General features: G+C 45.2%; 1 protein-coding gene across 31 annotated transcripts in view; it reads right to left on the bottom strand.

Moving 5' to 3' along the window:
• TTN (titin) overlaps nt 1-25,283 on the bottom strand; it is a 274,597-nt gene that overhangs the window by 210,096 nt on the left and 39,218 nt on the right. For 29 of the 31 annotated variants that reach the window (XM_090045327.1, XM_090045341.1, XM_090045330.1 and 26 more), the window contains 5 exons: nt 25,067-25,192; nt 21,863-22,051; nt 19,562-20,146; nt 17,762-18,286; nt 17,308-17,364 (listed from right to left, as the gene is read on the bottom strand). In XM_090045327.1, the coding sequence (XP_089901453.1) occupies nt 17,308-17,364; nt 17,762-18,286; nt 19,562-20,146; nt 21,863-22,051; nt 25,067-25,192 (1,482 nt within the window). The remainder of the gene's footprint in view (nt 1-17,307; nt 17,365-17,761; nt 18,287-19,561; nt 20,147-21,862; nt 22,052-25,066; nt 25,193-25,283) is intronic. The other 2 variants (XM_090045351.1, XM_090045356.1) reach the window with 1 other exon arrangement.

The following is a 25,283-nucleotide window of genomic DNA, read 5'->3' as shown; positions in this document are numbered from 1 at the left end:
TGCCCAAGACCTGTGGCCGTGACGAGAAGCGTGAAACCAGGGCCCCGATGGCCGCTCGGTGGACGCGGGGCATGTGTCGGTGCACGACATGCGCTGTTAAGAAATTCCGAGGCAGGCAAAAGTGACACGTGGGCCCGCTTGAACCTCGCTTATGTGAGGCTCAAGCAAGAGCGAGAACCGGAGCGATGCCAAAAGGGTGAGGAATACGCGGAGTCGCAGGTGGGGGCGGGAAAAGTGAACAACTTCCAGAATGCGAGAGAAGAAAGAGAAAGGGCGAAACCGCTGTTAGTGCTGTGATGGCATTAAGGGAGTCGCCCTGGGTCTCGTAGCTGTATCGGGGGCGATACAGACCAAACGGTCTCTGCGGCACGAGTGCATTAGTGAGTATTAGAGGGCAACAGGATTTGATCCCCAACCTCTTGTTACAACTGTGAGTTTCGCGGCTGTCGCTGTTTTTCCACCGCCATTCAGAGCCTCACAGGCATACTCTCCTTCGTGCACCTCCTTGCACGCTTTGCTGATCACTAGTGTGTACGTGTCCTGATCTCGTGCGCACTTGAACCGTTTGCCTGAATAAACCGCTTTACCTCGGAAAAGCCAATTCACCTTCTTGGCCCCGGCGATGACCGCCACGAGCCTGACGCTCCCGCCTTCCTCCACAACCACATCCACCAGCTCCCTGCGGAGCACGGGGCGAGCCTCCCCTGCCAGCTGCCCCTCCGCTTCTGCGGCCTCTCCCCCGCCCTCCTCGCGAATCTCTTCCGTCTGCTCCTCCACGTGCAGGGTCTCGCCGGGGGTTTCCAGCGGGGCGGCGGCGGCGGCGGCCAGGTGCGCGGTGAGTGCGCCCGCGCCCACGTCGGGGATGCGCCTCGCGATAGCGGCGGCCGGGGCGGCGCGGGCAGCCCGGGGCTCCTCCAGCTCCGCCGCTGTCTCCACGGCGCCTCGAGCCCGCTGAGGCTCCAGCGCCGCGGGGAGGCTCCCCGCGGGCTCTAGCTGCGCCGGGCCGGCGCTGACGGCCGGCGCTGCCAGGACCAGGGCAGGGGAACGGGCGGAGGCCGCCTGGTGCCGTGGGACGGGGGCCAAAGCGCCGGGCTCGTCTGTGTCCCGGGCCGCCGCCGTGTCTCCCAGCCGGGCGCGGACCAGGCAGGCGGCCAGGGCGGGCTTCGCCTCCTCGCTGACCCTGGCGGCGCCCGCCTCCCCGCCGGCGCCGCCCGCCGCCCGCTCGCACGAGCAGATGCGGGGCTCGCTGTTGAGCGCGGCGCTGAGCGCGGCCGCGGCCTGAAGCCGCGGGGCCAGGCGACGGGCGCGGGGCGGCCCGCGGGCCGCGAGCGGGCGCTCCTTGGCGAGCAGCGGGCTGCGCTGCACCTCGGCCGCGCTCGCGGGCTCCGCGCGGGGCGTCCCGGGCGCGGCGGTGCGAGCGGGCGGGCGGCGGAGCGGGGCGGCGTGCTCCTCCCGCAGGGCCCGCGGCTCGTGCAGCGCCAAGGGGAGCCGCACCGCCTGCCCCTCCCGGATGCGGGCCGCAGAGTCCTGCTCGGCCGCGCCCAGCGCGGGGGCGCTCTCCAGCCCGGCGCCCGGCGCCTCGGTGCCCGCCGCCTGCCAGGGCACTCGGGCCGCGGCTCCCGCCCGGGCGCGCTGCGGCGCAGCCCCCGCCAGCGCCTCGGCGTGCGCCTCCGCCAGCGCCCAGCGCTCCGCCACGCCGGGCAGCTGCAGCGCGGCGCGGGCCGCCTCTTGCCCCGCGGCCGCCCGCTGCGCCTCCTCGGCTGCCTCCAGGGCGCGCTCCTTGCGCAGCGCCTGCGCCTCGGCCGTGGCCAGCGGGCAGGGCGGCGGGCGCGGCTCGACGCCCGCCCGGGCCAGCGCAGCCTCCGCGCCGCCCCGCAGCCGGCCCAGCGCCTCGGCCCGCAGCACGGCCCGCTCCTCCGTGGCGGCGGCCCGCGCCAGCACCCTGTGCACCCGCTGCGCGGCGGGCGCGGCGGGCGCGGGGTCGCCGCGGGCCAGGAGCCCCTCCTTGGGCAGCGCCTGCTCCAGCTGCGCGCTGGGCAGCAGCAGGGCGGGGGGCGGCTCCGTGCCCGCTGCGGCGCTCGTCGGCTCGGCCGGCTCGGGCAGCGGGTCGGCGGCCTCCGGGCTCACGGGGGTCTGGCCCTGCGCCAGCGCGCATCGCAGCAGCGCCGGGCTGCGCCGGGCCTCCGCGTGCTCCTCCGCGGGCGTCGCCACCTCAAAGCGCCCCTCGCTGGGCAGCGCCGCCGCCGGCCGCACCACCGCGGCCGTCCAGGGCTGCTCGCCTTCCTGCCGCGCCTCCGCGCCGCCGCCGCCCCGCGCCTCCAGCCGCCCCGCGCGCTCGGCCTGGACCCGCAGCGCCTCCTCCGTCACCGCAGCGGCGGCCGCGGGCCGGCCCTGCAGCAGCTCGGCGGCGGCCTGCGGCTCCAGCGACGGCGCGTGCAGGGCGGCCTCCTTCAGCAGCCAGCGCGGGCGGGCGCTGAGGGGCCGGCGGAGCTCGGCGCCTGGCTCCCGCGCCCGGCCGGCCTCCGCGGCGGCGTGGAGGGCTCCCAGGGGCTCGGTGCGCGCGTCGCGGATCTCCCGCTGCTCGGCAGCCAGGGCGGCGGGGAAGGCGTCCCCCGGCTCCCGCTCCCGCGCCGCGAGCCCTCGGTCCCGCGCCGGGAGCGGCCCGGCGCTTTCTCTCGGCAGCTCGCGGAGGTCCGCCACGCCGGGGGTGTGCAGCAGCGGCCGGGGCTCGCGGGCCGGCGTCGCCGCTTGGGACCTCCCGGCGCGCTCCTCTTCGGCGACGGCGGGCTGCTCCTCTGCGCGGGGCCGCTCCTCGCCGGGCTCGCCGACGACAGGCGCCCCGCGGAGTCCCGGCGGCGGGCTGGCAATGGGCTCCAGGCGCTGCTCCAAGAGGCCCGACTGCTCCCGGACCTCGGCCGCAGCGAAAGCCGCCGGCAGAAGCGGCTGGCTCGTGGGAAGCGCCCTCTCTTCCGCCAGCGGGGGGACGTCCGCGCTTTCTTCCAACCTCGGGGACTCGACCCTGGCTGTTCGGGGGGTTAAAATCGTCGTAGCTGCCGCGTAAGAGACCGCCAGCGAGGCCCCGCCAGCCTCGCCCCGCGCCCCGGCCGCCACGCCGGGCTGCGCGCACGGGTGCGCCCCGGGGGCATCCCGCACCACGCGCAATTCTGCTGAGCAAGCGGCTTCCCCCAGCGGGCTCCAGGCCTGGCACGTATACAGCCCCGCATCCTCTCCCTGACACTCGCGGACCGTCAGCGACCCGGAGCCGTCCGCGTGGTGGAGCACAGTGTGAGACCCGCTGGGGAAAATCTGCCGGTTTCCCCTGAACCATCGAACCTGCGGGGCGGGCTCTCCCCGCACGGAGTATTCAAACACCGCAGCCAGCCCCCGAGCGCACTCCGCGGATTCCGGTTCCTTCACAAAACAGGGGGGGAAGGGCCCCACGCCTCTCCCTACCTCCCATTTCCCGCTGACTTCTCCAGCCTCTTTTGGCTCTACCTTAAGATAGGCACTACAGGCAGTCTCCCCGCACCTATTGCTCGCAGTGCAAGTGTATTCTCCCTGGTCTGCAGCTCTTGCATAGGGAATGATCAGACTATAATCATTGCCTTCGAATACAAATGTATAGTCCGTGGAAGACATTAACTTTACTCCACCGAAAAACCACTCAACTTTAGGTTTAGGACTGCCAGTAACAACAACCGAGAGCCTAGCTACATCCCCCTGCCTGACTTCAACACTGGAAACGTGTTTGAGGAAAACTGGGACACTGCCCTCCTCTGTTTCCACCTTTAATTTGCTGGAATAAACGGTTTGTTCAGGCAGAAGTTCAAGTGTTTTATCACTATCAGACAATTGAAGGCCGCTGCTGTAACTTTTCCTTCTTTCTTCCTCAGCAGACACAACAAGAGAGCTAGAAAAGTCTGTATGGGAAAAAATTATTTCATTTTACTAAAATGCTTAGTCAGAAAGCTGTATTTAGTAACTACCAGAGAATAGCAAGAAATGGCTCTCTGCCAGTGTGGCTGTCTTCTCAGCACTGCAAAGCAATTCCCAAAGAACTGGAAATCCTTTGGAATTGCACCAAATAGAGAGCCATATCATGCTTTGGGTTTTATAAAGGCAATTTCCTTTCTGAATCAATGGTAAAAACTGAGGGCACCATATGATTCAGTATTTTGTGAAAATTAATTTACCCAAACAAACCAGAATAGTGACATTTGTACATTTCAACCAATAGAATAACCTCACACAGTTTATACACACAGTTTATATGCACAGTTCATACGCACAAATTCACAGATACAACTACACAGGAGCAAAGATGAGGGCATGATTTAAATCTACAGCACTACCAAGAAGTCAGAGGTAAAGATTACATCCATCTCAATTTATGTGGGAACTTGTTAGGACTCACTGTGCTAGGATTAGCTAGATTATGCAGAGGATTAAATAAAAGAATGATGCTAAGGATCAGGATTATCTGGGCAGAAGGTTTTCCATAAGAATAAAAGCCTTAATTCTTAGCATTCTGGATTTTTGGATTTAAGAAAGATCCTTCTTTTTTAATGTAACAAATTTGTATTTAATGGTAAAAAAACAAAGGGAAGATCTTGATGGAAGTGCCAGTCATGGGCGACTGGTACCTCCTGAGTCGGGGTGGGAGGAGGGGTACCTGCAGAAACTGGCATCGGCATTGGTGGTGGGGATGGAGCTGGTGAGCACCCACAGATGCTGCTGGAAGCATTGGGGACAGCCCTGTTAGGGGGGACATGTGCCCCCCCCATGCCTCTCTACCAGTCACCTATGGTGCCAATTGTCCTCTAGGGCTAGCTACAGACATTCAGAAAGTGTGAGGCAGAATCAGTTTAACTTATGCAGTTTTCTGTACGCAGCACAGTTTAGATCAGTAGTGAACAGAATGCACATTCACCCTTTGGTGTGTGTGTGTGGGGAGGGTGTGGGGGGGCAACTCTTAGACTGGGTTCTGCTATTTTTAAACCAGTCTATGTGTGGTGAACTTCTGTTATGGGTATAGACTGTTTCTGTGTGCCAAGCTTCTGTTCTGTTATGGGTATAGACCAGTTTCTGATCACTTACACAGGTAAAACTGTAATGTCTGTACCTGGCCTAGATCACTGCCACAAGAGGTTGCAAAAGAGTCTTCCTTACAGAGAAGTAATTTACCTGGGTTATTTCTAGTTCTTCAATAGACATTTCAAATTATCCAGGAACAGTGTCAACAAGAAAAGAGCTTGAGCACTAAATCTTGCAGTCTTTATTAGGCAAAACATCCATTCAATTTTGTCTGATAAGGCCTGCAGTATTTGTTCCTAGAATAATCTGGGAAATATTTAAAATGTCTCCCATGTTTTCTGACAACATATTTGCAGTTGCAGGTTTTAAAGCTAAGAAGGTCTAACAAAGTAACATTTTGTTGCACTCTAACAGAAGCAAAAAAAAAAAAACCAGCATAAAAACTATATCAGATTCATTCCAATTGTCTTTTGGGCACTCATCTTTTAGATACAATGCTTTTTTCCCCTTCTTCTCCCCACAGGGAAAGAGTGATGGGCTAAAAATTCACCAGAAACTGTCCTTGACTACTACCTTGCTGCACCGGAGACCTATTGAAACTGCTGGGACAGTTTCCACAGTAAGGTGTCAGCTAATAGGAGGACAGGTGGCAGGGCTGGGCCTAACAAAGGCTGTACCGAGGAATCTCAGTGAAATGTCTGAGAGGTTTTGCATAAAGCATGACACTAGAACTGATGTATTTGGTGTGTTCCAGGATGGTAAGCTATGCAGGAAATCTATAAAAGTTGCTTTTAATACTTTACCTACACATGTCACTAATAAAGTACAAGTGACAATTAATTTAAATAGTTTATGTATTTATTTCAGAAACAAATCATATGTAGTGATATTCAAATACGTCGATTACAAATATTGATTTTGTATCTTTTTAACATACCTTGTTCATAAGAATGAAAAAAAGACATTTAACTTGACAATGAAATAATACATTTCTTATTTGCTGCTTAAGTATTAATTCTAGAAGACACAGGGTCATTCCTGATCTTAGTTGCACCAGAAACTCTGGAGTAACTTTTTTGAAAGCAAGAGTTATTCCAGATTTTATCAGTATAATTTACCTCTGTGTTTCTCACATAATATTTTTTATTTTAGTACCCCTGGCCCAAGTCACAGCATACAAAACTGACATTTACAACAAGACTTTTACATATAGATTGAAGAAGTAAACATTAAAAGTAGAAATAGAAACTCTGAGACATAAAATTCAGACCTGAACTTGAATTTTCTCAAAGCTTGGGCCTGTCTGGATCTAAGGTTTTGATTTTGGCTCATTTCTACTAAAAATGTTTGCCAGTTTCAAATGTAAATTAAACCTTAAATAACTGTTTAGATCCTGATACAAGGCCCTTTGATTTCAGAGGCTTTGGATCAGGCCAGAATTGTTTGCATTTAACCTACAACATGGTACATTTCATGCATTCATCTGGTGCCTAACAAATAAGTAAGTGGTATGCACCTGTACAGGGAATGAATATTGATACAATACAAACTATTCCTACCCAGCACAATGTTGGATCACACATTCTCATTTCTCTAATTTATTTTCAACTTACATTGTACTGATGATGGTGATGTTATGCATATGCACTTTAACCTGTACTAACATTTATTCTATAGGTGTTAATGTTATTAAAATATTTTGTCTTCCCCTAGCACTAGCAGGGTTTGGCTAAGAAAAGTGGAAAAGCAATAAATTATATCCACTTTGGAGTCTCTGAGTCATCGTGACGTGGCACCTGTATAACCTGGAAATAAGTAAAGTGTTTAGCTCAGAAGTACAATCAGGCAAGTTAGACTATCAGTGGAAAGGCCAGGTATTTTATTGGGAATGTCCCAAATTAGTCATGGGAAGAAGTCTAAAACTTTGAATATTTGGTTTAAACGACCACCAAAGGCATAATTCCCTTTTGCCCATCATGGTAGTCTTCTGAGTCTGCAAAACTAGTTAAGAAACCTAGCTGGTGATTGATTTGATGGGGATTCACTAAAATGTATTTTTATAAGTTTAATATATATAACATATTATAAGTTCTGTGCAGCCATGGATTTTTAAGGTGACCCAACTTTCACCTAACTCAAGTTTCCCAGCTGCTTTAAGGTTCCCCATGGAAGGTGAGAATTCAGAATGAACTCTAAGTGGGTTTGATGGTGTTGACAAACCACAAATCTTGTATTATGCAAGTCCCAGTGTGAGTACACGTCAAATATAATAAATAAGAACATGCATGAATATAATTGAATATACCACAGAAATATTTTAAGTCTTAAATCATCATGCTTCTTAAAAACATTTTGAAAGTCAACTGACATAAATTAATAAGTAGCCCTAACCTTGTGTAACGAGGAAGCAAAATAATAATTCACTTGTAAAGCAACAATCCAGAGTTGCTAAAGTTAGGGCTTCATCTATATTATTATAGGTAACTGGAGAGCTGTCACATGCTTTATAATTTTTTCCTCCTTAATTGTTAATGTTTTAGAAATTTAAAAATATTTTTGCCCATTTTATTTGTGGAAGCTTAGGTTCAAATTGATCACTTCAACACAATGTTGACTATTCCATTCAGTTACTTTGTTTTTTTCTTAGATCATACCCTAAAATATTTGCTTGCATTAAAAATGGTACAAATCTAAACAATCTGTTCTTATGCTGAAAAAATGCTTCATATAAAAGTCTAAAGGCATCCAGTTCATTTCTGGTTTAGATATTTAACTGTTTATGTTGGTAGGCCTACGATTAAAAAAACAAATCCCTGGAGACTTAGTTATAAAGGTAAATGAAAAGATTAAGTGAAAATATCCTGTTTCTTTATTGCTGTGTGCCTTTCGTTCACAGCACTGGAGTATGGGGACACAGGTTTTATTTTAATAATCTCTCGGTAACATTGTATGCTGATGTATTACATTTTTGACCATTTTTGACTTCTAACTCTTAAAGCTATAATGCAAAAATATAGCTGCCTGCTTATTATTTAGTAATAGACAAATAAACCCTGAAGTCCCTACTCAGTTTTAATTGCAGCAAAACACACGTTGGGACTGATTCTGATCTCAAATAGATTGGTTTTGCAACAGTGTGATTCCATAGACTTCAGCAAAGTTATCTTAGATTTACATAATCAGAAACAGGCCAGCTGGCTACAATGGGAGTCTGGCTAGAACTAGGGACTATATAAAAATGTGTGAGCATTTTAGAACATAACCTGGACAGACTATTTATTGGTGACACAACATTGTGAAGGGGGAATGCCAATTTTAGGAGTTCTTTCACTGTACAGTATTCAAACTGCAAAGCACGTCTAAAGTTGGATTACATAAGGTACTTAAGTTACAAGAAAAAGGCAGACTTTGTATTTCAAGATGATTGCTAGGCATTTTTAGCACAAAGATGATAGTACTTTTAAACAAACACAGGAATATGTACACATTCATGAAACAAAGGCCTTTTACACATATGAATGACAGTTTAATTGATACTTTTACAAAACATGGGGGGGAGGGGAGGGGAAGGAGTTCATTTTGTGTAAAATTCATCCCTAAATGGAATATCTGTGCTGCTTCCCTCCCATGCCAGTAACCAAAATAGAGTTTACAGGGACAGTGTGCTGCCCGTGGGATGTGAACTTCACTCCTACAGATGCATGAAAGGCAGATGCTAAAATAAATGTTACGTGTTCACTGATAGAATTCTAAGACTGATGCAAACCTGTTTAGCGTTTAATCCAGAAAGGCATCTGGACATTTAGCATATTGTTAACACAGCACTTGTCTCAGCAGCCCCTGCCTTGTTTGTAGCCATACACTTGTATTCCCCTGCGTCGCTCTGTATTAGATTTCCAATAATCAGGTTATGATAGCCTGTCTGCCGTTCTTCCACAAAGTACCTTTCCCCTTGAAGCGACACTCCATCCTTGTACCAGCTGACACTGGGTTTTGGGGAGCCATCCACAAGGCACTGGAAGCATGCAGAGGCTCCTTCAGAAGCATCGCAGTCAGAAATGTGCTTGATAAATCTTGGGGGGGCTTCTGTGACCTGGAATTCGAAGGAACAGCTCTCCGAGGCTTCTGCAGTGAATTCAATCCCTTCTTCTTTGGCTGGCTCCGCGAACACATCAAAGTTAATACTGATACATTTCTCTCCTTCCACCTCCTGCTCCTCCTTTGTGACAGCGACCAGCCGGACTGCTTTCTGAGAATCATCAGTGGCATGCTCAAACTCAAACTCGAGCTCTATTTCAGTCTGGTTGCCATTTGGAATAGCACTATCCACCAGCAAATTGAATTTCTGTGGCGTGCTACCGGCAGCGCTTAGGGCTACCTCTCTCAGCACCTCGCCACCTGCCTCGATAGTAGCTTTCTGCCAGTCAGTTACCACTAGGGAGCTTTTGCATACAGTTTCTCCTATGCTATTGGTTGCTTTGCACCAGTACGTGCCACTATCAGAGTAACCTACGTTCTGAATTATAAGGCTGTGATGCCCCTTTTTGTCACTCACAACATACTTCCCTGCAGCTGGCATAATGCAAGTCTCTCCTTTAAACCACTGGACTACTGGAGTAGGGGTCCCTGTCACTGCACATTCAAATACTGCCTCTGACTTTTCAGGAATTTCTAAATCAACAAGGGGTGTGGTAAAGCATGGGGGCATTTCAGTGACTTCAAAATCAATTTTCACATCTTTGTTTCCTTTGGCCACCAAGCTGTCAGTGTGCTCCACAAGAGCTAATGGGAGGACATCAAGAGAGAGTATCAAACTTTTGTTGTCAGGATTAAATTCAGGAGTTGTGACTATTTTCACCTGCTTCTCAAATTCCTTCACCTCATTTTCATCCAACTCCACTTCCAGCAATATCTCTTGAGGGGAAGGGGACCTGGACCCTGTATTCTGTTCCAGGTCAAACTCCATAACATGTTGATGTGTAACTGGAGGGTGCAAGGCCAAAGACCTCCCATCCTGAGACAAAACTTCCACCTGGGCCATACTTTTTGCTTCCCCTATGATGTTCACAGCATGGCACATATATTCTCCTCCTTCTGATTTTTGAATGCTACAGATTTCTAGAATACATGTATCACCATCTTTTTCAATTTTGATTCTCTGATCTTGTTCAAGCAATGATTTATTCTGGTACCACTTCACAAGAGGAACAGGAAAGCCTGTAACTTCAGCAATAAAACATAAAGTACTGTTTTCATAGACCTTCCTCTTGGTCAAGGGTTTAATAAATGCAGGAGGCATTTCATTCCCCTTTGGCTCCATTGCCTCGCATGGGGTGTCAAACATCTCTGAACTCTGGTCTTCAGAAGGAGACCTCTCTTGGAAAGGAGACTGTACCATTCTGGGTTCTGCAAATTCACCAGTGGGGGTCCTGTAGTGCTCTGGGGGAGTACTGTCCCCTGCTGACACTGAGGGGGACTTTCTGGAGTCTGTATTTAAGGGTAGCCCCTCCAAGGGGGTAGAGTACCGTTCAGGTGTGGAAATAGGTGTGTAGTAAGATTCAGGTGACGTGGCATCTGCAAGTTCACCAGTGGGTGTCCTGTAGCGCTCAGGGGGAGTAATGATTCCAGTGGGTGTCCTGTAGCGCTCAGGGGGAGTAATGATTCCAGTGGGGGTGCTGTAGCACTCTGGGGGAGTGCTGTCCCTTGCCGAACCTGAGGGGGACTTTCTGGAGTCTGTGTTTAAGGGAGGCTCCTCAGAAGGGGTAGAGTACCGCTCAGGTGTGGAAATGGGTGTGCGGTAGGACTCGGATGACCGGGGAGTTTCAAACGTCTCAACAGAGGATGGTGGTGTGTAGAATCGGTCAGATTCTGTCTGTTCATCCCCACTGGTGCTTCCAATTTCAATTGACATTTCAGACTCAGGAGACAGTGGACGGGTCAGTTCTTGTTGCTGATTATAGAAGTCATAAACAGTGCTGAAAGTGACCTCCTCAACCTCCAAAGATGTGATGGACTCGCTCTGATAAAAGGCCCTATCAGCCCTATCTTTGGAATCTGGAGTTTCCTGCTCTCCAGCTGTGATCAAGTATTTTGTAAGAGAGATGTGTGGCTCAGGTTCTGATTCCTGAGCAACCTTTGGCTCTTCAAATTCAGAAACGTTTTCTGATAGGCCCTTTCCATTCAAATGTCCTGCAGCAGCCTTTGTAACTTCCTTACTCTGAAACGGAATGTGTTGTTCATGCTGCTCTTCCAGCTTAGGCTCATGTTCCTCAAGGCTCATCTCCTCTTCTTTCATTTCTCCTTCCTGAACTACAGATTTTTCATGTTTTAATTCAAGAAGGAACTGACCAAAAGACATCTCCCTATCCGGTGTCTCTGACTCCTGCTGAAGGGTTAGAGGTTCTTCTGAAACCACTTTTGTGTAATCCATAATTTCACTTCTGCTTTCAGTAAAAGAAATATTGCTTATTTCCTTCTCTACGGCCTGCTCTACCTGAAGCACCTGTGTTTCTTCTTTCTCTGGTTTAAGCACTGCCTCATGTTTTTTCTCAAGTGCAGCTTTTTTCAAGTCTGCTATGAAGCTGTGAGTCTCAAGCTCTCCATTCTCCAGTGGCTCCATGCCCCCAGACATATCTCTGTCTTGCACCAAATTTTGAGAATATGAACTTACGGACATTTTAGCCTCTGCTTGTTCCAGTCCAACAGCTTTACTTTGTGACTTAAGTGATTCCTCTACACTAATACCTTTCTCAGGTTCATAAGCAGATAGTTCTTGTTCAGCAGAAAAGGTAATGTCATCTACTTCATGTGGACTTTTACATATTTGCTGCTCAGGTTCTGTTGACAGTGTCTGTTCTTGGCCAGTAATTCTTTCCAGTCTCATTTTGTAACTCTGGTGAAGTTCTTCACTAAAAGATATTTCTTCTACAAGTGCATCATTTTTCTGTGAATGGTGTATGAAGCTTTCAGTTTCCACTGTCTCAGGAGAGGCCATTTGGGTTAAGGAATGTATTTCTTCCTGCGGTAACCCTAAAAACTCTTTAGACTGAATTTCTCCTGACAAACACATCGCATGCTGTTTTAGATCAAACACTAGGCTCTCAGTTTCATGTTCTTCTTTTCTTGTAGATAATGAATCTTCCTGACCAATACCTTTTTCCTGCACAGCTTCAATCTCTTGGGAAATCTCTTTACTGGGATAGACTTCCAATGATATGGCTTTTTCCAAGTTTTCTACAATGTAATCTGGCTTCTGTTCTATTTCTTCAGAAGCAGAAGGTTGACCTTTGAAGTATATTTCATCCTTCTCCAGTCGTCTCTCTTGTTCTTGACCAATATTTTCCATAGCAGAATAAACTTGTTTTAGATCAAATACAATATTGGCTGCCTCAGCTGCGGGAGCCACTGGTTGCTCAGTTAAACATATTTCTTCCTGATGTGTCTTAACTTGCTCTGGAAAACCCTCATCTACATGTTCTAGGAAAGAAGCAGCTTGTTTTAAATCAAACACGCCATCAGTTGCCTCAGTTTTGGAGACTGGATGTTGCTTGATGAAAAGTAATGTTTCCTGTTGCATCTTAACTTGCTCTTGAAGATCCTGATTGACATTTTCTATGACAGGAGCAGTTTGTTTTAAATACAATGAAATGTTGTCCATATCAGGCTCTATTTTTGTCAGTGTTTGTTCATCGCGATACATTTCTTTCTGTTCCATCTCTACAAAGTCAATTAAGGTTTTATCATGGAGAGACACATCTTCCTCTTTGTCATGTATAAAGCTTTTGAAATCTTGTGCTTTTCCTTCTAGTGACATTTCTTGTTGCCCACTGAGTTCTTGTTGGCTTATAAGCTGTTTTATTTCAGATGAGTCTTGAAATTCTCCACTTTCCCTACTCAAATAGGGTAAGCCTTCCTTTTCTATGGTAGGTGAATCTTGAAATGTACTAGTTAAATGATTTTCTGCATGCAGATGGCTATCTGCTTGTACAGTCTTTGGTAAAGGACTGAAAAACCTATGATCCTCAGATTTCTTCCTCTGTGCACAAAGAGTTTGCTCAAAGACATGGATCTGATCTTTTACTTTCATAAATGGTGTATCTAAAATGTCAGGACTTTCTTCTGTGGTGGTACTTAGGGTCAGCTCTTGTGCTGGACTCTCTAGTTGGGACTCTAGCTCCATTTTAGTATCAAGTGATTTGGTTTTACTGGCTTGCTGTGGTACGTCAGCAACATCACTTCTAAAACTGTATTCCTCCGGAACCGTATTTTTCAAGTACTGCATCTTCTCAAAAACAGTGACTTTATCTTTCACGCTCTTTACTTCATATTCTAGATTTTGAACTGCATCTACTTCTGTGTTACAGGATGCAGTTTTCTCTGTATGACTGTCAACAACCTTTTCAAATTCAGAGGTTGCACATTTATACATAATTTTTGGTTTTATTTCATCTTGTTTAAAAGACATGCCTCTTAGTTCTTCCCTCAGTGGGACCTGGCTTAAATCATCTGCTAAAGTTGACACTTCAGCTTCTCCCTTCTTAAATTCTGATTGTTCACTCATGCTTGTTTTCTCTCCTCCTCTAGCCTGGGGCTGGAAGTCTAGCTTTTCCCTTGCTGGCTCACTAGCAAGCAGGGGCTTCCTAATGTCAGGTACAAATAGAGGAAGTTGGGATTCCAGTTCTGTGGATGATGTCCTTGGTTCCTCCTTGGTGAGCTCCATTTGCTTTAGCCCACTGAGGTAGTGGAAGTACTGGCCTGAAGAATAGTCCTTCCTATGTAGCTGTTCCCTGGCAGGGAGTTGGTAGAGGCCCTGCAAATGCTCCTTTACCACTGTTTGCTCAATCTGTATTTTCTGATCAATAGCTCTGTTTTGCTCTGAGAAGCCATGAAAGCCTTGCTCTTGGGCCTCTACTATAACTTCAGAAACTGCCTCCACTACACCTGCTTTGTTCTCAGCAATACATTTGTATGTGCCAGCATCCAAGATGGAAGCACCTTCAATGCACAACCTGTAAGTCCCCTTTCCTGCCTCCTCGAGCCTAAACCTCTTGGAGGGTGTCAAGACCCTACCGTTTTGAAGCCAGGCCACAGCCGGTGGTGGCTCCCCGGCAATGGTGCACTCCAGTGTGAGTGAGTCACCCTCCCAGCAGTGCAGGCACTCAGGGGGCTCCTTGAGCAGGTGTGGTGGCTCGTTTCTTGCCTCAAAGGAGAACGTGAACTTGTGCTTGCTGGCTTGGGCAGGCAGCTCGGGGGTGCCCTCAGCAGGCAGCAGTGGCTCCTTAAGCTCCTCGTCCTGCTCGGGGCTGGGAGTAGGGGCAGTGATCTTGATTTCCACAGGCAGTGCCAAGAAGTCTGAGTCTGGGGCGGCAGGCACAGGCTGGGGACACCCAGGGGGTGGTTGGGCAGGCATGGGCTCCTTGTCAAAGGCCAGCGCCAGCTCTTCCTCATCCTCTTGGGCAAACTCATAGGCAAGGCAGATGGCTCCTGTGGGTTGGGGCTTGGCCTCCTGGCACCGCACTTGCAGCATGGCTGAGGTGCTGGCAGTGCCATGTGGATTGAAGATGACACAGGTGACAGAGCCCTGGTGGCTACGGTGTACACAGTTGAAGGTGAGCACCGAGCGGCCATCACTGGTGCGCACGGTGTAGTCAGTGCTGCGGGGCACTGGGCGCTCATTGCTGTACCACGTGGCTGTGGGTGGTGGGTGGCCACGGAAGCGGCAGACAAATGTGCAGCTTTGTCCTTCCTCTACTTTCTGTGGCCACAGCCCACGGACAAAGGCAGGTGGCCCTGGCTGCTGTGTCCTGTTGCTCTCCACCTTCTCCGCCATTTGGGGCTGCGTCTTGGTGATGAATGGCTGTGCTGGCTCCTGTCTTGTTGTGGAGCTCTCCTGGCACTGCTCCACCTGGGGCTTGCCAATGGTCAGTGTGAGCATGTCAGAGAGCAGTGTAACTGGCTCAGGCACCCCTTGCTCAGGGCTCTCGCGCTCACTGCCAGGCTCACCCAGCATCACATAGAGGATGGGCTCAGAGGCTGCCTGTGCACTTCGTGGTGTCCAGTGCTGTGGCTTGGTGTCTCCTGCTGCATCTAGTGCTGCCTCCTGCACAGCCATCTGCACTGGTGCCACTTCTACCTGTGTGCTCATGTCAGGCAACTCCACAGTCTGAGGCATCTGTGCCTGGAAGTGCTCTGGTTCAGGCTCAGGCTCAGGCTTGGGCTCAGGCTCAGGTAGGATCATGAGATCCTCCTTTGGCTCAGGGAAACGAGGGCTCATGACCTCTCCCTGGCCTAGCCTTGCTCCTAGTGTGGGCACAGCCTTAAGCTGCAGGTCGGCAGCTGCCTGCTGCTTCTCCTGCAGTGCCCGTTTGGCCTCCCGTAGCCTCTGCAGCTTCCTTTGGATTTCCTCATCCAGCAGCACATTGCCCCTATGAGCCCTCTCTCCCCCAGCCACCCCAACACTCTGCCTCTCACACACCAGCGCTGGAGCCTTCAACACAGGGGCCTCCTGGAAGCGGATGGTCCGCCTGAGCACAGACAAGTCCCGGAGCATCTTTTCAGCCTCATGCCCCTTGTCGAAGGGAGAGCCTGTGCACCTCAGCACCACCTTGAGCCTGGCCTCCTTTGTCTGCTGCGCCAGGCCCTCAAGGCTCTGGCGGGTCCATTCTGCCTCCTGTTGCAGATCCAGGTCTGGAGAAGTCCGCTTCACTCTGCGAGTCACTAGCAGTGAGGCGGTGGACTCAGCCGACCCCACGCTATTAATGGCAAGCACCTTGTAGCTGCCTGAGTCCCTTTCCTGCACCCCCTTCACCTCCAGACTGGAACTATGAGTGGGCAGGGAGCTCTCGGTCCTGATTATCTTATGCGGATCCCTGAGGATCAGCTTGTTGTTATGGAACCAGCTCATGGCGGGGGTTGGACAGGCGACTAGTTTACAATGGAAAATTACAGGCTCTCCCTCCAGCACAGACTTAAATTTCAACCTCTGTGTGAAGGCAGGAGTCAGAGTCCTAGAGGATCTGCTTGCACAGGTTGGAGCAGGGGCCAAGCCACGCTCTGTGTAGGCTTCAGAATCACGGAAAGGCCCGCATGTGTCTTCTTGCCTCTTGGGGGTCTCTGGCTCCTTTTCACAGAAGAGCTCTGCAAGAGAAGGATAGGCCATTACAGCACACTCCGCCCCCTTGGCCAAGCCATTGAAAAGCAAACCAAACCAAACCAAAATTAAAAATAAATTAAATGGCAAGATATTAAATTAAATAATAGGCATGCAACAGAGTTCATCACAAATCCAGAGAAAAAAATTCACTCACCATATTTGTTCGAATAAACGCAACGCCTTGCTCTGTTTTAAAGTTTCTGACACGAAAATCGTTCGTTGTCTTTTCTTTCTTCAGACTGTGGAAATTTCATCTTGAACAAGCAAAATCAATCGCAAAATATCATGTTCCTGTGCATTTTATGGTTTTTTGGGGGTTTTCATTTCACTGCCTGAAAAGCTGTGTCATTTGTTGGCAAAGGAGAAAATCTTACCTGACTTGCAGACAGTAGAATAAACGCCCTTTCTGATCCCTTTGATTGCAAGTAAAATTTCAAACAATTGAACAAAAATATTTTGAAAGATAAAAAAAAAATGTAAGAGTAAGTAATTAGCTAAAATGAAATGAGAAGGCGTTTATTCGAACTAATACAGCCACTAACTTCACATTCTTATGCAAAAAAAGCAAGCAACATGGACCACATATGCTATCTGCAAGCCAGTGTAAGAAATGTATAATGAAGAATTAATGTATGTACACGAAAGTGTTTGGGGATGGGAAAGTGTAGCTTTCACGTATCCTAAAGAACAGAGGGCTTCTATTGTACTCCATCCATCAAATTGTGTTCATTAAACTGATTAACATTAGCTTGCTAACTTGTTTAAAAATAATTTCAGTTAAGATTTTTATAACTTTCTTCCAAATTAAATGTATTCATGCATTACAATGAGAATTCAACAAGTAAAAGCTTTTGTGAACAGCTGCAAAGCATGAACTAGAAGGTAAGAGTATGGTTGCATAATTATAAAGATTTAAACTGATTTTAAAACTTAAATAACCTTGTAATGCAAGTATCCTTTAGCATTTCAAAAACAAACATGCAGCATATTCAAATCTGTTCCAAAATGTGATTTACTTTTTTCATTGGGCACTGTATGTAAGCAAATAAAAGCGTCTCACACTGTTACTAAATCTTTATGCTAACTTGCTCCTAGGGGATAGCATTCATTTATGACTATACCTTTCACTTCCATTTCAATCTGTTCTTCTATCTTCTCTTGAAGAACTTTTTCCAGAGCTAGAATAAAATGAAGAGATCACTGTAAAAAAATGCTGATTGCTTCAATCAACATTCAGTGAAGTTGAAACTATTGATATCTTTTGATACAAAATTTCACACATACATACATGTAAGTACATGCCAAAACAACTCAAACGCCCAACAGAGTTGAGGAAATTGTGATTGAATGCTTAAAAACATGTTTGCATTGTACTCTTCTCTACAGTTTTTTGTTTTGTAGAATTTAACATGCCTTTAACATGCCTTAAACACCATGAGGGAAACATTCAGCAATCCACAGACTAATGAGGTTTTTTTCTTTCTTTGCTGCCTCCTAGTATTGACTGAACGTACTCGAATGCAATGGTTGTATGCAAGGGGAATTTACACTTGGAAGGAACATGCAGTTGCCAACCTGTCACTCTCAGATGAGTGCTGCACTCGGCTTGTCCTGCAGAATTAATTATTCTGCACTTGTATTTGCCCCTCTGATTTTGAGCAACTTTCAGTAATTTTAAACTGCACAGTGGCCCATCGTGTTTTAAGGAACATAATGCAGAGTCCTCAAGTATTAGCTGATGATTGTAGAGCCAAATCACATAGGGAGTAGGCACACCCTGTATTACACAAAAGAGTGTCACATCCTCTCCTTCTTTTACAATGGTTTCTGAGGGCAGAGTTTCAAGAAACTCTGGTACTTTAGCCTCAGTTTCTATGACATCTTCGTATGGCACAACATCAGGATAGTAGTCTCTGTTCCTTTGTTTCTCCATTTCCTGTGGTCTTTGGGCTGTAGAGGTAAAAGTGCTTGAAGTTTTCTTTGAAGATTCTTGTTTAGCTTCAGAGGTTGTTTTAAACTGAAACTCTTTGACTGTTTTAATGCTTTTAGTATCAGAGTCAAGGGTAATTTTTGTTACTGCTTTGGCTTGTGCTTCTTTAGCTAGGTAAGAATAAAGTTAGGAAAAGGATTAGATGTTTTGCAGGACTAAAACCCCCTTTAGAAGAAATACAAAGCCATTAGTATGGAAAAATGCTTGGAATGTTAGTGCTAAAACTAATACAAAGCGTTAAATGTAAGACTATATTACATGTTTAAGGGCTCTATTCATGCTGGACTAAATCTAGGCCCCAATTAATCCAATGGGATGTTTCCCAATAACTTTTGTGGAATCAAGACTTGATCCATAATGATTAATACAAGCACATCTTAACTTCTAATTGAACCCTTCTCTTTTGATGTGTTCACTTCCTAGCATGTGAGTGAAGGTTACTGTAGAAGATCCTGTATACAAAACATTACATACATTGATAATGAAGAGAGGATCTTCTGCTTGCAGAAGCCAGGTAACTGGCAAAGGGCAAATAGCTTCATGGTACAACAAGAGAAAATGCTTTTCTTCTACTCTTGCCTTTTCTGAATTCATAAGAGCTGCTGTCAGATAGTCTAAAATGAGCAGTGACAGTTTAACTAGATATTCTTCAGGAGTGAAGAAGATCAAACCAGAATTTGTGAATTGTCCACAGGTGTAGAATTTGTTGGTGTAAGTAGAATCACAAAGTGGGGGAGGACTCAGAAGAGGTACAGGTAGGGAAGAAGACTGATGTACACTAATATACTCGGGGAGAAAGAACCTTAGATAGGAGCACAAGGTATGGATATGTTCAGGAGTAAAAAGCAGACATCTTTTCTGAATGCTGGAGGACAATATGTAAATGGACTGCTTAGAATTGTTAACCAGTTTGCCCTGTAATGCCACCAAAGCCAGCCTTGACTTGAATTTTTAGTGGTGCAACCAGAAATGACTTCCAGTTTCGGTTAACTAGGCTGCCTGACTTCTGTTTTTCTTAAAGAAATTTTTTGCATGTTCCAAATTTCAAAAATCAGCACATGTTCTTCCTTCCCAGAACTTTTTTTTTCTTTCCTTTCCACAACTTCAAGGTCTCACTGCATCTCCAGAGGCCTCCCTTGATGACTACAAATTTAATGCTTCTGTAACTTGCTGGGAATGGGTATGATGTACTTTCCGAGCAAGTTATAAAACTCCCTGCCTAGTGCTGTATAAATCACTGATGAATGGAGCCTCAAATGAATAAGGTTTATGCATATAGGTTTCTGAATTAAATACAGTACTAATGCTAGAAAATAAGTGAGCTTTATGTAGTGATAATGAAGCTGAGATGATGTAAGTCATAATGTTAAAAATCAAATAACCACCTTCTACTGTTAGTACTGCAGCACTTGTCGCCTCTCCATGGTCATTATATACAGTGCAGCTGTATAGTCCTTGATCTAACAATTGCACGTTTAGAATTGTAAGTAACAGGACACTTCCGTTTTGTGATAGCTTCACGCGTTCAGACTCCTTTATCCTTTCACCTTCATGGGTCCACAGAACCTCAGAGAAATGTTCACTTTCTAGGGCACAAATGAACTGAGCAGTTTGGCCACATCTCACTGTGAGGTCATGAAGTTTCAGGAGGATCCTTGGTGGAGCACCTCTCATTTCCTGAACAGCAGCTGTGGATATTCCAGTGCTTTGAGATGTTTGTAAAAAGGCTGTGGCATGGTGGGTTTCTGTTTCTCTCACTGATGTAGCTTTCATGGTCAAATGTTCTGACACACTTTCAAAACCTTGTGTACCCAGTTCCTGTGATGGCTCTTCCACTGATTTAATTTCTTTGTGATAAAGTTTGGTCTCCTTCTTTGTGAAAGGGGTAGCAACATGAACTTCAGATATTGCCTGCGACTGGGTAGACTCTTTAACATCTTTCCCAAAACTTTGCCTATCTATGGCTTGCACTGTGTAATCAAGTAACAAAAAATAACAACAGTATTAATATCTAAAGTATTTTAAGTGGGCCACGTTATGAACAAAATCACATGGCATGGAGGATGAGAACAAAAGGTATCATCTTCATCTGAAAACGCAGCATGCTGGATGCATTATGTTCTTCACGCAAAAAAAAAAATCATTCACATGTATGAATGGAAAATGACATGTAATCTATTCATGCAGTTGATACACAGTTGACGTTTGTCTCTTCTTTCACTGAAGCTGTCCATTCGAATATGAGATAACTTGTTATGATGCTCTTTAAGGAGGCATTTTATTTTATTCTTTTTTTTGTTACAAGCCAGTGCAGAGAACTTAGGACAATGCTGTAACTATCCCCTATTCTTTGGTTTTAAAAGTCTGTATTTGTTTAGTTTAGTAAAACATCTCTATTTTCCAACCTATATTAGGAGTCAGGTTTGTGAGGTTTTAAAGAAGAATTTTCAAAGTGGAGGACATGACAGTGGCTTATTGGTTACAGCTAGTACTACCAACATTAGTGAACTAGCTGCTAATTAAAAGATGTGAAATGAAGAAAGAAGTCATTAGTAACAGTGTAAAAGTGTGATATGCAACAAACTGAATCCCTTTGAACAAAAATGGGGCTTTACCTTCCACGATCACTGTAAGTGTAGCTGTACAAGCTGCTTCTCCAGCACTATTTCTTGCCTTGCAAGAGTATTGGCCAGCATGCTCTAAGAAAGCATCTACTATTAGCAGTATAGCTGTGCCTGTAGACTCATCAAAATGGAAAACTATATCTTTTGTTGGCAACATTAGCTGTTCATTATGAAACCACTGGATTTCTGGTTTTGGCATGCCAGAGACCCTGGCTTGAAATCTGACTGTTTCCCCACTGCATACCCTGCAGCTTGAAATAGGCTGGATAAAGGTGGGCCTTTGGCCAAGAGTCTCCTTCTTAAGTGAAACAGATGAAACATGCCATTGGGACTCTGTTGTAACTTCTTCAACCTTTTTAAATCCTGAAAAGAAGCATGCCAACTTTTAATTTCTTCCCCTACACTACAATATGATTCTTTGACTGGCAATTTTATAACATAAATCATTTTAATTCCCTAATTTACAAATCTGTTACAAAAAAGAAAATGAAAAGAAAATATTTGTGGTTAAAATACATTGACAACCACAGAAAATAAAAATAAACTCTCAAGACTAATTTGTGTTCTGACATTTGTGATTAATTTTTAAAAAATGCATAAGAATATACATTTATTTTCATTGGCATTAACCTAGTACATGCCCTTGCTTTTTTTTTTTTCTAGCATTTCCTACTTGAAAACATTTTTTCCAAACTAAAAATTGTTAGAGAATTTCCTTTTAATGTTTTTTTTCAAGGTATTTTAAGCAGTAGAAATCTTTTAAATGCCCTTAGGTTAGAACAAGTTTTTACCTTGTTTGGTGCATGTTAAATGCTAATAATGAAAGGAATGGAAAGATGAAGTGAATGGAACACTGAAAAAATTGTGAAACAAAATTTACTGCTCAATACCTTTGTTTTGAGATGGAAATGTACTTTAGAAGTAGTAAATGGTATTGATTAATTGAATTAAAGGACGAGGATAAGATGGACAATGACTTACAGACTTATTAGTGAATGTTAGCCATAGTACAGGAACACAATCTAAAAGAAATGAGATTTCTTTTTTAATTACACACTGTACCTTCCAGCTTCAAGGTAGCAGTGCTTGTCACTTGGCCTACAGAATTACTAGCAACAAAGGTATAAGTTCCTTCATCCTCTGGATAAGCTTCTGCAATCTCCAGTTGGTAAGTATCTTCAAACTGTGTCATTCTAAAGAAACGGGATGGCTTGATCTCCTTATCTTTGCTATACCAAGAGATTTTCAGATCTGATCAAGTAACATACAAAAGATGAAATATGTAAGATACCTATTGCCACTACAATATTATAAATACTACAGGCACACACAAATATCTTTCAGCCCATGCCCCTTTTTGAATTTGCCTGGATTAGTAACAAAAATGCACAGTGAGATCAGTTTCAGTTGACACAGAGCTTACTAGCCTTTTTTTTTTTTTTAATTTCCAGATTGGATCTGTTTATGAGGGGAAACTTATTTTGTTGCTGCTATATTATAAATCTTAGAATATAATTATACATTATAAAATGTGCTTTTGCTACTGATATAATTGGAGAACTGCCCTTAGTTTTGAAATCTGAAACTCCCTGGTGATCAAGAAAGCTCCAAAATGATACAGCTAATCCAAACATTTCAAACAAATAAATATAGATCACTTTATCCTTTGAGAAAGGGAGCACATTGTATTTTTTTCAGAGTTTTGAGAAATTCCAGTTTTTAAAACCTATTCTCAAGGCTCTGCATCTTCAGCTGATATAAACTGTCATAATAGCTCCATCAGCTCAGGATCTGATCCAGATGTGCTGCAACTATCATCCTGTGTAAATATATTCTTTTATTGACCAAAAGAGTCACCACAGAATTGAGTGAGATGCTCCTCATGAGTGAAGCATGTTGTTTTTCCCAGTTTTCTTTCAGCTTGGGAAAGAGGTGCCTAGTGCTAGAACTCAGACCTGGTCCTGCCACTTGATGAAGTCATACATCAATAAAACAGTAATCTGTCTTAAATTACTTTCTTGATTGTTTATACTGGGTGCATCTACATGAGACTCTTAATGTGCAGTACCCTAATAACACTGTGCAGTACTGCGTCACAGCACGGACAGTGCTAATACGCTACTGCACAGTATTATTAAGCTACTGCACAGCAGCATCACTAAAAAGGGTTCACCGGCACTACTGGGCAGTAACTCTAGTTACTGCACATTTAGTTAGTACTTTATTAAGCACGTACTAAATTAAAGGTGCAGTAACTACTGAGCATTAATAAACATGTAGACGGGCCCACTGTTTTCATTTTTAGAAGGATCCAGCATTTCAGTAGCTAATGTTCTGATTGCAATTTAGAAACTATTTTCAACACTATATTGCATTAGCTAAGGTAATATAAAAGGTTTTCATACTACATCTGAGAAATATGCAAAATCATTCATTTATGATGTGAAAAGAGAGAGAGCTGAAAGGGTAATTCCCTATGCTGTGTGCTACCAATGTAGCTCTCTGTCTTCAACATGCATGTATATACACTATGTGTATACAGTTGGGTGCGTGCATGCGTGCGTGCGTGTGTGTGTATGCAGATATTAGAGTGGCATATAGTAGCATAAGGCAGGGGAACTGGAGCAGTATCTTTGGGGGCTGACATGGGGGAGAAGAGGGTCATGGACAAATGACAGTTGCTTCCAGTAGTGGTGACCAGAAGCCACTACTGCCTCCTGTCTTGCTGTTGCCCCAAGTTATTCTGGTAGCATGCATTACTAATTTTAATCAAGATTATGCCAGTAATGCCCGTAAAAGATCCCAAATGTTTTTTCTTTTTTTTCACAATTTTTATTCTGGATGTAGATGTTTTCAGTGTTTTCCCCCAATTTTTAGAGTTGAATTGTTTTAAGTGATAGACATGCAAATACACAGTACACATGCTGCCTACTTTATGCACATTTTTGCATGTCTATAATGTCACATTTTTTGCACTTCTATAATTCAGAATGACTTAAATCTGGACCTTTTGCCTATAATCTCTTGTAATTTCTTTGGGACAGGGACTAGAGTTTATTTTGTTTCATGTCCAGTAGCAGGTAACTTGACAGCTACGTGTAAGTATTTAATTGCTTATAATGCCTAAGACTGTTTGAGGAACTTAACAATATATAGTTTCATTTAGAAAAGTAGCTTCTGTTTGACATGGAATTATAGCATGGCATTTTATTTAACTAAAACATGGCAAATTCTTTTAAGGAGAAAATCTATAGCATACTTTTAAATACATATATATTTAAAATCCTTTGGATGCTAGGATGAGAAAATATTATGTATTCATGTTTGAATATATTTGTATTCTTTCCATAAACTATACAGAAAACATTCTGAAAATATTAAATATTTTGGCCTATATATTTTTTAAGATTGTGTCAGAAGGTGGCAGCAGAGTCTTGATTCATTTTTCATGTACCTTTATAGGACAATGCATTTTCTGAGATTTACAGACAGTGCTTCAGATTTCTGCATGTCACTACCCTGACACAGTTTAAAACATGTAGTAGCTGGTACTCTAAGAAACATAACAAATATATATTTTAATCTAATGTATAAAAACTGCAGAGCCTGTGACATTAGGGGGGACAAATGACAGTCGCTTCCAGTAGTGGTGACCAGAAGCCACCACTGCCTCCTGTCTTGCTGTTGCCCCAAGTTATTCTGGTAGCATGCATTACTAATTTTAATCAAGATTATGCCAGTAATGCCCGTAAAAGATCCCAAATGTTTTTTCTTTTTTTTCACAATTTTTATTCTGGATGTAGATGTTTTCAGTGTTTCCCCCCCAATTTTTAGAGTTGAATTGTTTTAAGTGATAGACATGCAAATACACAGTACACATGCTGCCTACTTTATGCACATTTTTGCATGTCTATAATGTCACATTTTTTGCACTTCTATAATTCAGAATGACTTAAATCTGGACCTTTTGTCTATAATCTCTTGTAATTTCTTTGGGACAGGGACTAGAGTTTATTTTGTTTCATGTCCAGTAGCAGGTAACTTGACAGCTACGTGTAACTTTTATGTTTTCTGGAAGCTGTAAGATATAACTTATTTAATTGCTAGCTAAGAGTGAGTTATGGGGTCAACATTGATCTGTGTACATGTACCACATATTGTATACAATCCTGGGAGGAACTGATTTCAACCACTTGATTTGTTTTGAGTACCAGTTGAACAAAATTTGATATAAACAAAAAGTTTATTTGATCTCAGTAAACTAACCTGTCCCTGTAACTCTGCATTGAAAACGAGCAGACTGTCCCTCAGCAGTAATAGCATCACGGAGTGGTGTTAAAACAATAGGTGGATAAGTTGGCACTTCTAGCTCAGGGGAAACAACTTCTGGGACTAAAGAAAAAGATAAAAAAAGTTGTTATTAGATGACATAGAAGAGTACACATCACAAAATATTGAGGATGCCATGTCAGATATGCCTGAA

The sequence above is a fragment of the Crocodylus siamensis genome, chromosome 4 (genome assembly GCF_052110815.1).
Source record: "Crocodylus siamensis isolate JL-2025a chromosome 4, ASM5211081v1, whole genome shotgun sequence".
NCBI lineage: Eukaryota > Metazoa > Chordata > Crocodylia > Crocodylidae > Crocodylus > Crocodylus siamensis.
Note: the sequence above shows the minus strand (reverse complement) of the source record. Positions and strands in the feature narration are given on the sequence as shown.